General features: G+C 47.7%; 1 protein-coding gene across 1 annotated transcript in view; it reads left to right on the forward strand.

The window, feature by feature from the left end:
• The first annotated feature begins 6,032 nt into the window (after positions 1-6,032).
• ZXDC (ZXD family zinc finger C) overlaps positions 6,033-17,567 on the forward strand; it is a 29,812-nt gene continuing 18,277 nt past the window's right edge. Inside the window, exons 1-4 of the mRNA XM_066597021.1 lie at positions 6,033-6,996; positions 13,793-13,945; positions 14,700-14,778; positions 16,651-16,781. Of these exons, the coding sequence (XP_066453118.1) occupies positions 6,069-6,996; positions 13,793-13,945; positions 14,700-14,778; positions 16,651-16,781 (1,291 nt within the window). The 5' untranslated portion in view covers positions 6,033-6,068. The remainder of the gene's footprint in view (positions 6,997-13,792; positions 13,946-14,699; positions 14,779-16,650; positions 16,782-17,567) is intronic.

Raw genomic sequence — 17,567 nt, forward strand, 5'->3', positions numbered from 1 at the left:
TTCTGTCATGGGGAGCGAGGGATGTGGAGACCCAGAACATGTGTGTGCCAATTACAAGTCACACTACTGAGGCACTTTGTAAAGGGATATTATCATTAATCACAATATCTACACGAGATCTCAACCTGAATTTAAGTTATCGTCATGTTATATGAGGGAAAATGGCGACATAATGGGAATTCATGAATGGGTGTGAGTGAGAGCTGCCTCTGATTGGTGAGGCTGTGACCAATCAGAGGCAGCTCATTCAGCAGGCGGGGATTTTAAAGCCCTCGCTGCTGAATACTACTCAGAGCAGTTCAGGAGAACTGCCGGCCGCCGCGGCTGAGCTCCGTCTGCCGGGACCAGGTGAGTATATATTTTTTTTTTTATTTTTACACATTTCTGGATGAATTTCCGGGAAGGGCTTATATTTTTAAGCCCTTCCCGAAAATTCATCGTGCGATCGCCGGCAGCCCATTGCTTTCAATGGAGCTGGCTGTATTGCCGGCTCCATTGAATTCAATGGGCAAACATCATTCTTCTCTGCCACAGCTGTTACAGCTGTGTCAGAGGAGAATGATTTGTCTACTATATGTTCTCAATGGGGTCGGCGCTGCTGCCACCGGCCCCATTGAGCGCATATAGAGAAGAGAACAGGAATCGCAGATCGCAGATAGGTGCGATCTGTGATTTCTGTTCTATAATTTATCGGACGAGCGCATAAAAAGTGCTCATGTGCCCGATACCATTGCAAAGCAATGGTTTTATAAAATCGCCGGACGCATGCGCAAATCGCGCGAGAAAACGCCCGTCTGACTGAGCCCTAAGTGTGCAATGATAATACTAGCGCTAACAGAAATTAAGTAAACTTCCAGTAACAACCCCTTAGTAGTCATTAACCCACAAGAACTCAATTCTAATAATATATGTCATTGCCATTATTACATATATATGAATCAATACCACTGCTTGCTTCTTTTGAAAGATATTTCATTTTTTAAAAGTAGTACAACAAAAAAATGTTATCGTACCGACCCACAAAATAAAGCTATCGCGTCATTTTTGCCAAAGTGTATGAAAACAAAAACAAACAAACAAAAAAAATCGCATGATTGCATTTTTTTTGCATTTCACTCCATTAATAAATTTTAAAAGTCTTAAGTACATTATATGGTATATTAAAAAATGCAACTCAAATCCTCAGACAGATACATCATTGGAAAAATGTCTTGTGCCTTAGACCCCAAGCATCAATTAGACCAGAATGTACCAAATATATAAGAACATTGCGATGCACTCTTCATAAAATCTAGCGCCCCCTGAAGCCCTCCTCTTGTCCCTGATTGACTGTTGTCCCACATCCAACAGTGTGAACCTAAAGGGATTAGCCCAGCAGGCCTAAAGAGAGGTTAGTGTAGTGTAGATCTACAAGAGGTTGCCTTGACGTGGCAGATGGGCTCACATGTTTTGATCAAAATGTGTGCTAAGAACCTCACGTCTTCATATGTCAGTAAATATAACAAGAATGTAATTTAAATTCAACTATTAAATACAAACATACATCTACTGGTCAAGTCCACCCCAGGTTACCTTAGGGCAGTGGTGGCGAACCTATGGCACGCGTGCCAGAGGCGGCACGCAGAGCCCTCCCTACTGTCACGCGCCCCATCGGCGGCTCACCACTTGTGAATACCAGCAGGGGCCGTGGCTCCCCTGCCGGCATTCACAAACAGCACTGCTAGCCGCGCTGATCCCAGCACACACTGACTTCAGTGTGCAGCTGGAATCCCCCTCCCCCGACATCTCCTACTACTTGGTTCCGCCGGGAGGGGGGAGGCGCGTCCGGCAGCGCACTGAAGTCACAGTGTGTGCCGGGAGCATATTAACTCTTTCTTCCCCACTTCTGCCGCAATCAGCAATTCCCAGCAACCTGATTGGTTGTTTGGGTTGGCTGATTCACGAAACAACCAATCAGGTTGCTGGGAATTACCTATTGGGCAGAAGTGCGTAAGAAAAAGTTAATATGCATGCCGGGACCATCGCTGACCAGAAGAGGAGCTGAGCTTCCAGGAGGAGGAGGAGGAAGAGGAGGAGGAGGAGGAGGAAGAGGTAAGTATGTGGGTCTCCGGAGGGGCACTGTGGGGTGTCACTACTGCACTGGGGGGCCGCTGTGGGGTGTCACTACTGCATTGGGGGCCGCTGTGGGGTGTCACTACTGCACTGGGGGCTGCTGTGGGGTGTCCCTAATGTACTGGGGGCCGCTGTGGGGTGGGGGTGGGGTCACAATTACCGCTGGGGCCGCTGTGGGGTGGGGATCACTATCACCGCTGGGGCCGCTGTGGGCTGGGGGTCACTATTACAGCTGGGGCCGCTGTGGGCTGGTGGTCACTATCACCGCTGGGGCCGTTGTGGGGTGGGGGTCACTATCACCGCTGGTGCCGCTGTGGGGTGGGGGTCACTATCACCGCTGGGGCTGCTGTGGGGTGGGGGTCACTATTACCGCTGGGTCTGCTGTGGGGTGGGGGTCACTATTACCGCTGGGGCCGCTGTGATGTGGGGGTCACTATAATCGCTGGGGGTCACTATTACTGCTGGGTGGGGGTCACTATTATCGCTGGGGCTGCTGGGAGGGTGTCACTATTACCGCTGGGGGGGTGAGGGTCACTATTACCGCTGGGGCTGCTGTGGGGTGGGGGTCACTATTACCGCTGGGGCTGCTGTGATGTGGGGGTCACTATTATCGCCGGGGGGTGGGGGTCACTATTACTGCTGGGTGGGGGTCACTATTATCGCTGGGGCTGCTGGGGGGGTTTCACTATTACCGCTGGGGTGTGGGTCACTATTACCGCTGGGGCCGCTGTGATGTGGGGGTCACTATTACCGCTGGGGCTGCGTCACTATTACCGCTGGGGTATGTTTACAGGTGGCGGAAATAAGCAGGGCTGTTTCAAAATAGACAGGGTGCAGATTTTGACTACTTTTTGGATGCAGAAATGCTGCAGAATTTTCCACAGAAATTTCCGCTGAGGATGTTCTGCAGCATTTCCGCCTCCAGAAAGCAGTTAAACTCTGCACGTTGTCTATTTTGAAGCGGCCCTGTCCTTTGTAGAACGACGGGGGTAAAATCATACGTCGTGATAAGCCCCGCCCCCTGATGTGTTGGCACTTTGCGATAAATAAGTGGGTTTTAGGTTGCAGTTTGGGCACTCGGTCTCTAAAAGGTTCGCCATCACTGCCTTAGGGACAGGTTATCCATAGCATATCACACCCTACATGATCCCATACATATAGGATTCCAATGTATCAGATCAGGTAGGTGATTTTCCGCCATGTAAAAGCACCCAGCCAGCCAAGATAGCGCATTTCGACTAGGTGCTTTTACGACGACCAAAAAAGATAGTCCTGGGATCATCTTTCTGGCCAGAATATGGCAGTGGCTCCCATAGACTGCTATGGGAGCCTATGACAGCGGCCAGAGAAGGGAAGTGGGAGGGAGATTAGCAGTGTGACTGCTAAACTCTCACCCCCTTCCCTCCTCCTCTCTGCATTTTGCCGGGTGTATGCAATGGTAGGGGGCGGGATGGGGTGGGAGCTAGTTGCTAAGGTCCCGCCCCATCCCATTGCTGACTGCTGCCGACAAGGGGCGGAGAGGCGGCGGGCCCCATCCAGCCTCCTCCCCTTGCCGAGAGTCGGCACGGGGGGGCATAAAGGGTGGAGGCAGTTTAGCAGAGCTAAACCGTCTTCCCCCACCCGACAGCATTGCGGGTTTGGCGCATATACGCCGGACCCGGGCCATCTGAACAGGCGCACAAACTGCAGACTTGTGCGCCCGTTCATGTATTTTTACGGCACGTAAAAATGCCTACGCTCGAGTGAATAAGCCCATAAGATGTATAACTGACATGGCGTTGAATGTGCAATAACCCCCTAGATGGAAATAAAAGTATATCTCGCCCCATTCCTACCGCTGTCGGCCTACCGTGAGGTGGATTGGTCAGACTCAGCTGTGGCGATCAACAGGGTGAAAGCTTAACACTTGCACCGCCGGGTTTCACAGATGGAAACACTACAACTACTTGATTCTAATGACTGGTATAACATGAAGGTGTATTCAGACACTGCGGTTTACGTGCGGTTAAAACAGCATCAAAGACCACACCTAAAAAAATCTGCATACAATGTTTCGCACTTTCTCAGAAGGTGGTTGTAGTTTTTACTGCAACAGCACAAAAAAACGAGGCAAATCGCAATAAAAACGAATTCGGTATTTTCGGGTGGTTGTCAATCGCAATTCTTAACCACACTTGAACCGCACTGTCTGAATACACCCTACGTGGGTTTGTCGTATAAATACACAGGATTCCCCTCCCATCACTGCGAGCGGAATTTCACTGCATATTACACGGTAAATGGAGTCAATGAAAGTACATTCGTTTTCATTGATCCATTCACATTAGCGTATATACGTTGCTTATAATACGCGTGTAATAAAGAATGCAGCATGTTCTATTTTACAGCATATTACACACATACAGCGCTGTTGTTCTCTATGGTTTGTGTATTAAATGCCCTACATATGCAATACATGGCGTATGTGTGGCGTTTAATATGCAATTATGAGGCACCGTGGGGTATTTTAAAAAATTTGTCACACTGCGCATGACAGCCTGCGTGAGATACGTTGTCATGCGCACTGCACAATCGCTGCCATACACAACGATAGCCAGCTTACATGGCGGTAAAATGCTGCGCAATTCAGGCATTTTATTCTTACTGCCGAGGCAGCTTTCACTCCTGCGTTAGGGTCCGTTCAGGGTTTCTGTCTCTCTGCTCGGTTTTTGGAAGAGATAAAATGGATCAATTTTTTTTCTCTATTGATTTCAATGAGGCTTCAAAAAAACGGAAAGCAAAAGGAATGGCTTCCATTTGCTTCTATTCGCATTTATTCAATCAGGTTTCCATCCTTTTTAGACAGAAAAATAATGCTGCAGACTGCGCTATTTTCTCGTTAAAAAAAAAAATGAAAGTAACTCTGATGGAATGGAAACAAACAAAAGTCTTTACTTTTAATTTCCGTTTTTTTAAACCCCGTTGAAATTGGTTTTCAGACGGCTGTAAGCGCAACTAATATACTTTGAAAAAGGTAGCGGGATGAGAGGTCCTATAGAAAGAAGTAAGACAATTGGTTAGAAAAAAATCCTTAAGCGTTCATGCGGTGAAACTATAAGGAGTCGTCCTGCCGCTTACTTGGAAAAGGGGGAGGTTGTCTCAAGCTGAAACTTGAGGCACCCCCCCCCCCCCCCCCCGCATCCTCCAGTCCAAATGATCTGCTGGTGGTCCCGGAATATTTCTAGACAATCTTTATTTTCATAGCAAAGAGCAGGAATAAGTAGCTTACAGATGCAATGCATTTCGGAGACCCACGCGCCATTATCAAGCATCACTACTGGGGTCAGTGTTACTACTGGGGCCACTAAGGGCATCACTCTTCCTGTGAAGGAATACTATGGGGTACAGTGGGCGTGGCTTTGCACAAAAGGCGCACGGTCTGTCACAAGAATTTTCCGCGGCGCGCTACTACAAAAATTAGTCACTGCGCAGGACAGCGTGCGTATGTGTGGCTACTACAGTTTTCCCTTTTCTCATTTTTCAAAGTTTGGGAGGTATGTCTTAATTCCGTTTGAATTCCATTTTTCTGCTCCAAAAACGTAAGCGACAGACAGAATTCAACTGGAAATCTCTAACGCAGATGTAAACGAGCTCTTAATCACGCGGTAAGCGGCCTGTGTAAATGGGCCATCGTTAGTAAATATCCTATCCACTATGCTGTTAGTGGAAACATTGAACGCAATTCCACTGTGCTCATGTTCTGTGTGACCCTAAGATCTGTACATGCACAAAGTCATGTGACTAAATTTGTGACCCCTGCACTCTATGCGTTCCCTTGTAAGAAAACAAATAGTTCTGGCTGTCTGTTGCTAAGCAACCTGAGTTGGCGGATGGCTACGGCCTGGCAGTACCTCACTCCGGTGACCCGCCCTCTGCTGTCTCCTTCCGCACGGACTACATGCTACAGGGACACCAAGATGGAAATCCAGGGGCCGACGGGGCAGCGGCAGCAAGATGGCGGCTCGGGGCTCCCTGAGGGAGAGGCGCCGGCCGAGGAAGACGACGAGGAGAAGTCCGAGCCCCAGAAAGATGGAAGAAACGTCCATCCCATCTACATGGTGGTCAACCTGGGCGCTGTGGCCTCCAGCAGCTCCCCGGCTCCTGCCCCCCCGCCGCGGCCCAGCCCGTCCTCCGAGCTGGCGCTGCCCGGCTACGTTACGGTGCGGCTGGAGAACGGCCTGTTGACCCTGGGAGGAGGCCGGGAGGCTACGGAGAGGCCTCGGACTGGTAGTAGCAGCGCGCCGGCAACCCCTCAGCAGAGCTGGGCCTCGGAGCTGTCCCCGCAGGGGGGCCCCAGCAACTCGGGGGGCCCGCACGGCTTCTCCGAGGGCCTGGAGGACGTGGACATGGTGCTGCGGGACCCCGAGGACGAGCAGGTGGCCGGCTTCCTGGTGGGGGACATCGGGGAGCTGCAGGTGAATTTGGGGGAGGCCTTGGATCTGGCACGGAAGGGGGTGCTGCTGGTGTTCCGCTGCCCCGAGCCCGGCTGTGCCAAAGCCTTCGACCGCAAGCAGCAGCTGAAAGTCCATCTACTGAGCCACACGGAGGAGCAGCGCCCCTACAAGTGCCAGGTGGAGAACTGCGGCTGGTCCTTCACCACCCTCTACAAACTGAAGCGCCACCTGCAGTCCCACGAGAAGCAGCGCCCCTTCTCCTGCGACACCCCGGGCTGCGGCAAGAGCTTCACCACCATCTTCAACCTCAAAGCCCACCTGAAGGCGCACAAGCAGGAGAACCTGTTCCGCTGCGACACCTGCGGCGAGGCCTTCCCCAACGCCACCAAGCTTAGTGCGCACAGGAGGACGCATTTCGAGCCCGAGAGGCCGTATAAGTGCGAATTTAATGGTACGTGGCGTCCAGGATGGATCGTGGGGAGCGTTACTTGTGTGCAACGCCTGGAAATTACAGCAATGGTGGAATAGAGTGTGCGCTCCGGGGAGATGCCGTGGCACGGGTAGTAACCGCCGGCAAGGTTTATATAAATACCGCTGTACGGTCGCAGCCGGCTACGTCTTCTGTGTGCGACGGCCGTACGGATTGGAATCTACGTCAATAAAGGTTAATCATATACAGGCGGATTCCAATTGCGGAACCCGCCATCGGCGTTCATGCAGAGGGTCCGCAGGCATTGGAAGAGGCATGTGCTTTCGATTTTTCTGTTAACACTCGGGCATACGAATCGCGTATTCCGTGAGTGGAAGAAAAATGGCAGCATGTTCGGTTTTGCCGTGGACTTTGCGCCTATCTTGGCGTGTATTATGCGCACATACATGGCAAGATGGTTTGTGGGGATTGGCTGCAAGCAGCAAGTATGCGTCTAGGAATGGCGGTCACACGCATGCTGTCGCTCCAGTCATTTCAATGGCACTGCAGGAGATGGGGCAGCGATTAAAGTCTGTTGCCCGCCGTTCAGGTGAAGTGAATTGGTTGGGGCCAAGCGGCCGGCCCCCCAACAATCGGCAAGTTATTCCCTATCGCGTGGAAAGGGTATAGCTTGTATTTGTGGGGCAATCCCTTCTAAAGTCTGTTTTACTTGTATTTCCCTTTAAAGAGAGGTTTTCCAGGACCTAAAGGGGTTTTGTCATTGGGAAAAAAAAATCATTACTTGCCTATTCCTCCCGTCAGTCTTCTTACCGCATCTTCTCACTGCTGATCTTCCCCAGTCCCCCGGGTCACCTCACCGCAAGCCGGCCGATCCTCTTCTTGTTATGAAGCGTCCATTCTTGGCATTCTACTTCCAGCAGGTCAGTGTAGGTTATGTCACGGAGCGTTCACTGCCTAGCAAGGAATGCCGATCTATTGCCGAGACTGCGCATGCGCACTGTCTCACCACGAGTGTTCATATACTATTGCAGCGCATGCGCAGTCTCAGGAAAAGCTCAGCACTCCCTGCTAGGCTATGAACGCTATGTCACCGGGTGCACTGAGCTGCAGGAAGGAGAATGCCGGCAATGTATGCCTCGTCACTAGAAGAAGAAGAATCGGCCGGCTTGTGAAGTGACCTGGAGGAGCCAGGAGAAGGTCGTCGAGGAGAAGATGCGGTAAGACGACTGGGATAGAATAGGCAGGTATGGAAATTCTTTTTTCTAATGACGGAACCCCTTTTAAACAATTTGCCAGGCTGAGAATTGTGTGCAAGGAGGGGGGGTGAACTCACCTACTTGAGTGGCTCCTCGTTTAACACCAGAGCTCCAATGCTCTCCGCTTGGGACACAGGAGAGGCCAGCCGGCTTTGCCGTACATGTGAGCGCTCCACAATCCCAGGCTTCAGCCGAGATTCTTCTATGGCTGCTGTGATTGGTTGGCCATGAACAGTACATGATTGCCGGCTTGCCCCTTCTGGGGTGTCGGGGAGCTGCTGGAGCAGGTGGGTGAATCACTTCTTTTGCAATTACAAGCTTATCCCACTCCATGTTTAGGGTATGTTCCCAAGTCAGAAATACTTCCTCGGCTGTGCCAAGAGAGCAGCGTTCAACATCACCCGGCAACCACTATTGAGCGCTGTTGGTCAGGTGCGGCGGAAGTGGGCTGCCTGTCACCAGGGCAATGATGGTGGCGCTCAGTAGCAGTTACCCGGTGGTGATATGTGCTGCGCTATGGGTACTGGCAGCGCTCAGTAGCAGTTGCCGGGTCATGTGCGCTGCGCTAGGGGTGAGAGGAGTGTTATGTGAATCCCAGTCAACATCTGCACCAACGATGCGGAAATGCGCAGATTGTGTGATGGAAAACTTGCAGCATTTCCTCTATGAACGCACCCTAGACTCTGGTGCAACTTATCTTCGAGTTTTTACATTGTGCCTTCCTCCGTTAATGCCATAGGAAATGTTTAAGTGCTAACCGGGTGTCGGGCCTTATTTACGCAGCCGAGCGTCACGTGTGAGTTCTGCCCCATAGCGATACGGAGGGAATTCCTTTGTGAAAGTAACACATTAATTTCAATGTGTTTATTTACGTCAGCCATTGTTCTTTCGGGCCCTTGGCCCCAGATAGAGAAAACCGCTGCATGTCCTATTCTGTTCAGGAATTGCCCTTTCGTTCCTATGGGAGGAAAAAAAAAAATAGCATTGCACGCGCTTGTTAATGCAAGTTTCATACAAGTGTGATGTGTATTTATTCTATTGAAACATTGTGATTTTTACATGCAGTGATGCAATGTGGTTTTCTCATAAAAAGTAGTAATAATGAAAGAAAGCGGGCACAATAAATACGGCGCTGTAAGGTTACACAGGGAAACGTGTAAATGAGAACCTCAGCATCAATGTCAGTGTAGCCAAAGGAGAATTCCTATAAAAAAAACTTGGGCCCCCTGTCCACGGGCGTGATTTCGCTGGCGGTTGCTATGGAAAGCGCCGGCCCCGTGTCCACAAGCGGAGAATCATAGCGATTCTCCGCTCGCGGCTGGCAATTCACAGGTAGGCTGACCGGCGGAGATCCGCAGCCGGATACCGCAATAACTGTGGACAGGCAGCCTTAATGAACACACATAAGTATATAGACACAGGGGTCAGAGTGCACCACAATCACTATAATAAGCAGTCTGCATCTAAAAATATGTGATGTTAACTGAAAAACTGACATAAGCGTACAAGAAATGGGAATCCACATGTGTGATGAGGGCTAACCCTCAACTACAACCTGATGGATGCAGGGTAGTACTACAGGTACAAGACCAAGGCCCAATGTCCACCGGCGGATCATCCACAGCTCTAGCCGCCCATAGAGAAGCATTGGGCATCTGCACTTCATTTAAGTCCTTCGGATTCTATTTTAAATGATTTGCAGATGCCACGGGCAGGTAATAAATTGCAGCATGCACCATTTTTCAGCGGTTCACATGCGGATCTGGCTCCATTCATTTCTATGGGACCTTGGGATCCGCAAATACATTTTAAATACATCTGCAGATTTGAAGATCAGAAGCAATTAGGGAGGTGGGATTGCAGATAATCTGCAGTGCATTCTCGTACATCCACGCTGAAAAAATCTGATCTCCGGCGAGGAAAAGAAAAAATGATTTTAAGATGACCCGCAGTGCATTCGCTGCAGAAATCCGCATGAAATAATCGCGTGTGCCGTGGACACGAGACCTAACTCCTTGATATAGCAGATATTACAACACAAGTGCGATTGCAGAAAAAGGGGAGGAAGGCAAATTAATAAACATGACCTGATTTAAACAGTGTAGCACTACAGATACAAGAATATCCCACCTTTTTAATAAAAAGCCACACATTCTATCCCATAACATTGCCCTTAAAGGGGTTGTCCCGCGATAGCAAGTGGGGTTCAGCACTTCTGTATGACCATTTTAATGCACTTTGTAATATACATCGTGCATTAAATATGAGCCATACAGAAGTTATACACTTACCCCCTCCGGTGTTGGTGTCCCCGTCTCCATGGCGCCGACCAAAGCCGCCTTCTCCCTGGATTAGATGCGCTTGCGCTGAAGGGGCCGCTCCGGCGTGCTCACGCCGCACAGGTCTTTTGCGCATGCGCAGAAGACCTCTGCGGCGCGAGCACGCCGGAGTCGGACAGAAGAGGGCAGACTGCGCAAGCGCGTCTAATCCAGGGAGAAGGCGGCTTTGGTCGGCGCCATGGAGACGGGGACGCCAACACCGGAGGGGGTAAGTGTATAACTTCTGTATGGCCAATATTTAATGCACGATGTATATTACAAAGTACATTAATATGGCCATACAGAAGTGCTTAACACCACTTGCTGCCGCGGGACAACCCCTTTAATGCAGTCAACACCACAAAAGGAATACAAGTAATGCTGCTGGAGGACCGTACCGTCAAAAACATACAACATGGCGGGAATATATCCCAGGGTGGGTGCAGTCAGAATGGGGGTGATCCCCAGGCGTAGTACTTGCTGTCGATAAATACGCTTCCTCAAGGGTAACTGCCTATGTAGGGCAGAAACTCAAAATTACTACATTCAAGGTCTGGCTGACAGGCGTATGCGTAAAACTGTGTGTGTAATGCAGCGTCTTACCGCTGTGTATAGCAACAATTTTGGAGTGTACATAACAGCGTATCTCACGCACCGTCATGTGCAGTATTCCTGGTTTCTCTTTTTTTTTTTCTCTCGTAGTGACGGTACTTTTAACCGCTGCACATAATGTAATTGCGCATGTACAGCGGTTATTACGCGCCCATAAAGAACAATAGGGCTTTATCGTGCATAATACGCGGTAGAACATGCTGTGTTTTTTGTGTGCGCACATTATACACATGTGAATGGATCATTGAAAATCATGGACTTTCATTGGATCCGTTTAACGCGTAATATGCGATTAAATTCCACTGGTGAGCCTGCACTAACACCTAGTAAGAATCTGATAAGCTTGCAGCAGGCGCCTAGTAAGAGCATGATAATCTTGTGGAAGAGCATGTTCTAGAGTCGCACAGGGTGTGTATGAAAACCCCATTCTGTGCATATAAGTGCCGGGTGGAGCAAGGAACTGATTGCTGGGTAACCAAATGGACACATTTTAACTATATTGCAGAAGAGAAATTAGATCCTAGTCAAAGGCCCCATACTGAGTATAGATAACCAATGTATAGATCTCGGATACATTGGCAAACCAAATACAAGTGTGATCTAGACGCGGTGTGTAACCTCTGCCACTAGTAGTTTCTCATTATGTCAGAAACCCTGCCAAAAGTTTTGAACTGAATTAGTGGCAATGATGGAACAGACATAAATGGTGGTCTCAATACAGAACAAAAAGTGATTGTTTTCCGCAAGAGAATCCAAGTAATCTTGTAGATATACATTTTAATGGCTAACAAAAATACATGATGTTATAGCGAGCTTTCAAACATCTCAGGGATCTTCCTCAGGCACAATGAAATGGATCCAAAGAGGCATGTATGTGTATATGTATAAAGGGCTTCGTGTGGTGCAGAGTGTAAGCTCGCTCACGACCTGAAGGTTGGAAGTTCAATCCCCATGTGGTTTAGGTAGCTGTCTCAAGGTCAACTCAGCGTTCCATCCTTCCGAGGTTGGTAAAGTGATTACCCAGCTTGGTGGGGGGGTAAATAAATTTTAAAAAATGCCTGAAAGCGCTTTACAAATGAGATTGATTTATTTTATATATACACATACTCATGTCAAGGCACAGACATGGATGTGATTAATTTACACTTCAAAGAATACCACAACAGCATGAATAAATAAATAGTGCACTGATAAAGATGTGAAGGTTTTATGGTTCCTGAATTAGTGTTAGGGGGTCACCAGGCCAGTAGCATGACACAAAAGATACAAGTATGTAAAGATAGTGATGAATATACAAGTCAGTCACCACCGACCATGATAAACCGCGGCTAGTCCGATATACTAATATCTCACATGTGTTGTCTCAATAGGTAAAACATAAGCTTTCAAGACGGTCCCTAAGCTGGTACTTATCAGGTATAAAGCTGCAGATCAGTGAGATCTGGCTGGGGCCGGTACATGCAGTCAAGAATGGCAGTGATATTAGGACAAAAATGACAGAACTAGTGATATGTTTTTCTCACAAATCGCATTGCAATCACAGGAAAAATTGCTGGTTTACAAGTGCGATATTGCAGTTGCCCGTCTAAATATGGCTTTACACTTTATCAGTGGAGCGTGTCCCTAAACTGCCGAGCCTCTGAACACATCTGTGTAATGGGCTTCTTCGCAGGTTCTGCTTGTACCCAGCGCTCCCTGTTATAAGTCAGTGGAGTATGTCGGTGTCTGTTTTCTGCTCTTATGCTGGAACAGAAAACCAGAAGTAATGATGTGGATGTGAACGCAACCTCTCACATCCTGTCCGTACTGACCAAACTATTGGGGAACTTAGGTCACCAGTAGCAGATTGGTGCAGGTCTGCTGCTTGGGACCCTCACTGATTAATTCATGACTGGCTGCAGTGGACAGCCAGAACTGTCAATAGTGTAGTGGCCTTGTAGTGATATGCCATCCTAAAGTGACCTCTGATGGATGCGGAATCTGACTGGTTTAAGTGTAACTATAATTTACTAAAGGTTGTTTGACCGGGCTGAGCAGCAGAAAAATAACAATGGGGAACATCATAAAGCTCTCTTAATTGTTCACAACTATAAAAAAAAAAACCCGGAAAGTACCATAGCAGCTTCAAAAAGACCTCAAATTTAATAAGCTCCTGCAGTTTAGCATACCTCCAGCAGGGGGTATATAGTAAATCCATCTAAATGCAGAATCCGCATAAATGTATTCCATAATTCGATCATAAAAATGATTGCTGGATATAATCTCCAGCGGTGTCTCCTCTTCTCTTTGCTTTGGCAATCGAGCCCCTTGCTGGCTTGATAAAACCATCTCTTGATCTGCTTGGTTTGCTGATGATTTGTTGTATATGGGGGATGTGAGTAGCTCAATGAGTTCTATTATGTCCATTTTTGATGTATTTGGTAAGATGTCGGCTCTGAGAGAGAACCATAATTCTTGCTTTTAGGCTCCTTGCTGGTGGATTATTCATTGGCACATACGCAATTACAGATGGTGAAGGAATATAAGATGTAGATTTATATTCAAAATTGTTTGGCAAACTTGATGTTTTCTGGTCTTGAGGTTTCTACAACAATTACCATTTGTGAGACTAAATACTTTTGTTCTTTGTAGGTTGCGACAAGACTTTTATTACAGTGACTGCGTTATTCTCCCATCACAGAGCGCACGTACGCGAGCAGGAACAGTTCATCTGCTCTTTTCCTGGCTGCAATAAACAATACGATAAGGCCTGCAGGCTGAAAATCCATCTCCGCAGTCATACAGGTAGGTTACTATTTAGTTTCTTATAACTGTGCCTTGCGATATAATAGAAGCCTTCGGGCACATTTAATGTATAGGCCAGGAGGTTCCCTGGCGCGTTCAGCAAGCGTGCAGTGGCAATGCAATGCGATAGTAACCTAAGTTACTGCATTGTAGGCTGGTTGCTCTATACTGCAGCCTGTACTCTGTTAATTGGCTGCAAAAGAGACTGCTGAGAGGCCACAGGCGAAGGGCACGTTCACACAGGTGTATTTTTTGTCCATGTTACATCCGCATTTTTTTGGACTGCATAAATCACATTGATTTGCTTGCGGTATTCAGACGTGGATTTATCTTATGTGTTTTTAAAAAAAAAAAAAATCATCATGCCCTTTTTTGGTCTGTATCATGGACCGAAATCACCCATTAAAGTCTACTGGACTGCGTTTTAATGCATATTGCCAGGAGACAGTGGGTAAAAAAACAGTGATATCAGTTGGGCCTTCTTGCGTTTTTTTTTTTTTTTTTTTCTTCCCCCCGCATATGAAAAATGCTGTGGATATGGATGCAAGACGAATGTTAAAAGAAAATGCAAATGCCACAAAAACTTACTAAATACGCACTGCGAATGCGGTGCAATTTTCATACACCAAAACTGCATACTCCCGTGTCCTAAGAGCTTAATGTGGATATTTTACTATCGTTCACGTAAAGATTAAACCGCCGTCTGTACTCAATGTAATTGATTTCCGGATCTAATTGTTTTTTCTTGTTTCAGGTGAACGGCCTTTCATTTGTGACTTTGAAAGCTGCGGCTCATCCTTCACAAGCATGTCCAAGCTCTTAAGACATAAAAGGTATGTTGCACCTGCCATGTGTCGCTGTCATAAAGTACAGCACAGATGTTAGAGGTGCGTTCTGAGACTAAAATAATAATCGCCTATCCTCTGCATGGGTCATTGATATCAGCTGTTTGAAGAGGCCGAGGCATTCGCTGGTGTGTTTTCGTCTTCACTATATACCAGACCACATACATTATATAGCAGTGGTTTCTGGCACTGCAAATCATTCCTGTTCAGTTGAATGTGATGGAGCTGCACATAAGCCATGTGATTGACGGGTGTGAGGTCACAGGCAGGAGAAGAAGCCATAGCCCCTTCAAACAACTGGTCGTGGGGTTGCAAGGGTTCGAACTGCTGCTAATCTGATGTTGACCTACCCTAACAAATACATTGAAGTCATGGAAACCCCATTTAGGGTGCAGTAACACGTAGCAGATTTTGGTGTGAATCCGCACAATTTTATGCAGATTTTGACATGGAGCCACAGCAGATTACACCCTTTTAAATTAAGTTTGCTGTGGATCTTTGTCAAAATTTAACACTAAAAAATCTGCAGCAAATCCACCATGTGTGAATGCATCCTTAGGCCTTAGTCACACGGGCGTTTTTTGCCGCGATTTGCGGATCGCATGACGGATGCGCATCCGCAAATCGCGTGACCGGGGCCGAAAAATCACCCGAAAAAACTGCTCCTAGCCGCGTTTCAATAGAAACGGGCCGGAGCTGTCCATCGCATTGAATTCAATGGAGCCAGCAATACAGCCGGGTCCATTGAAAGCAATGCGCTGCGGGCGATCTCAGGATAAATTGTCAGGAAGGGCTTAAATATATAAGCCCTTCCCTGCAATTCATCCAGAAATGTGTAAAAATAAAAAAAAAAATATAGACTCACCTTGTCCCGGCAGACGGAGTTCAGCGCGGCCGGTCGGCAGTGGGTGTGAGTGAGAGCTGCCCCTGATTGGCTCCGCGCAGGGACCAATCAGGGGCAGCTCTCACTCACACCCACTGCCGGCCGGCCGCGCTGAACTCCGTCTGCCGGGACAAGGTGAGTCTATATATTTTTTTTTTTAATTTTTACACATTTCTGGATGAATTGCAGGGAAGGGCTTATATATATTTAAGCCCTTCCCGACAATTCATCCCGCGATTGCCGGCAGCCCATTGCTTTCAATGGAGCCGGCTGTATTGCCGGCTCCATTGAATTCAATAGGCAAACATCGTTCTTCTCTGCCACAGCTGTTACAGCTGTGGCAGAGAAGAATGATTTGTCCTAGTATATGCTCTCAATGGGGTCGGCGCTGCTGCCGCCGGCCCCATTGAGCGCATATAGAGAAGAGAACAGGAATCGCAGATCGCAGATAGGTGCGATCTGCGATTTCTGTTCTATAATTTATCGGACGAGCGCATAAAAAGCGCTCATGTGTCCGATACCATTGCAAAGCAATGGTTTTATAAAATCGCCAAACGCATGCGCATGCGCAAATCGCGTGGAAAAACGCCCGTCTGACTAAGGCCTTAGGGTATGTTCACACGTAGCAGAAATGCTGTAGAATTTCTGCAGTGAAAAATTCCAGTGAAAGATACCCGAAATAGTCTGCGGATCCGCAACTGATTTTAGCTTGTGCAGCACTCCTCACACCTCCCAATACTGCGTACAGAGTGCAGCGTCCTGCTACTGAGCATCGTTGGTCATGTGATGCCATTTCTGCATCAGTGGGGTCGTAAGGAGCGCTGTGCAGTCCCCTATACTGCAAGTATAGCGGTGCACCTACTATTATATTACTAATAATTTACATCCCAGTAATCCACTTTAGCCTTGTTTTTTTGTAACTATGTAATATCATTTTATTATTGTTTATCAATGTTGTTTGTGTACTTTGCTTTAAGGAAACACGAGGATGACAGACGTTATCCGTGTCCAGTGGAAGGCTGTGGAAAATCGTTTACAAGAGCGGAGCACTTAAAAGGTCACAAAATTACTCACCTGGGCACCAAACCCTTTGAGTGCCCTGTAGAGGGTAAGTTAGGCCCTGTTCACACTGCCAAGTTCTAGATGGAAGTTCTGTGCGACAATGTGCTTTTCAGACCTGTCTTCATACATCGCAGGCGTTAGCTGTTTATTACAGCTGACACCCGCGGGCAATAGCCGCAATCGGCCGATCGTGGCTATTAACCTTTTAAATGCCAATGTCAATTGTGACAGCGGCATTTAAATCCCCCGAACGGCCCCCCCCGCAGTGAGATCGGGAAGCCGTGCAGGTGTCATGGCAGCCGGGGGCCTTCTGAAAGACCCCCAGGGCTGCCTTAGGTGACTGCCTATCAAGCCATCCCCGTGGGGTGGCTTGATAGGCTGCCTGTCAAATTGCAGTATGACGTAATGCTGTAGCATGTTGTAGACTTAATAAAACTTTATTAATCTTTTTTTTACTTTTCTTTTAATTGTAAAAAAAATAGTGATAAAAGTTTAAATCGCCCCCTTTTGCCATATCTATAATAAATAAATCTAAATCATAAAATAAAAATACTTATTTGGTATTGCCGCCTCTCTAAAAATGTCCGATCGATCAGTAGCACATTTACCCCGCACGGTGAACGTTGTCTGAAAAAAAAAAAATAAAGAACACCAGAAATGCACTTTTTCAGTCACCCTGTCTCATAGAAAAAACGCAATAAAAAGCGATCAAAAAGTCATATGTATTCCGAATTGGTACTAACGGAAAACTACAGGACATCCCGCAAAAAGTGAGCCCTTGCTGAACTACGTCGACAGAAAAATAAAAAAGTTATTGCGCGCACAAGATGGA

The sequence above is a fragment of the Eleutherodactylus coqui genome, chromosome 3, assembly GCF_035609145.1.
Source record: "Eleutherodactylus coqui strain aEleCoq1 chromosome 3, aEleCoq1.hap1, whole genome shotgun sequence".
NCBI lineage: Eukaryota > Metazoa > Chordata > Amphibia > Anura > Eleutherodactylidae > Eleutherodactylus > Eleutherodactylus coqui.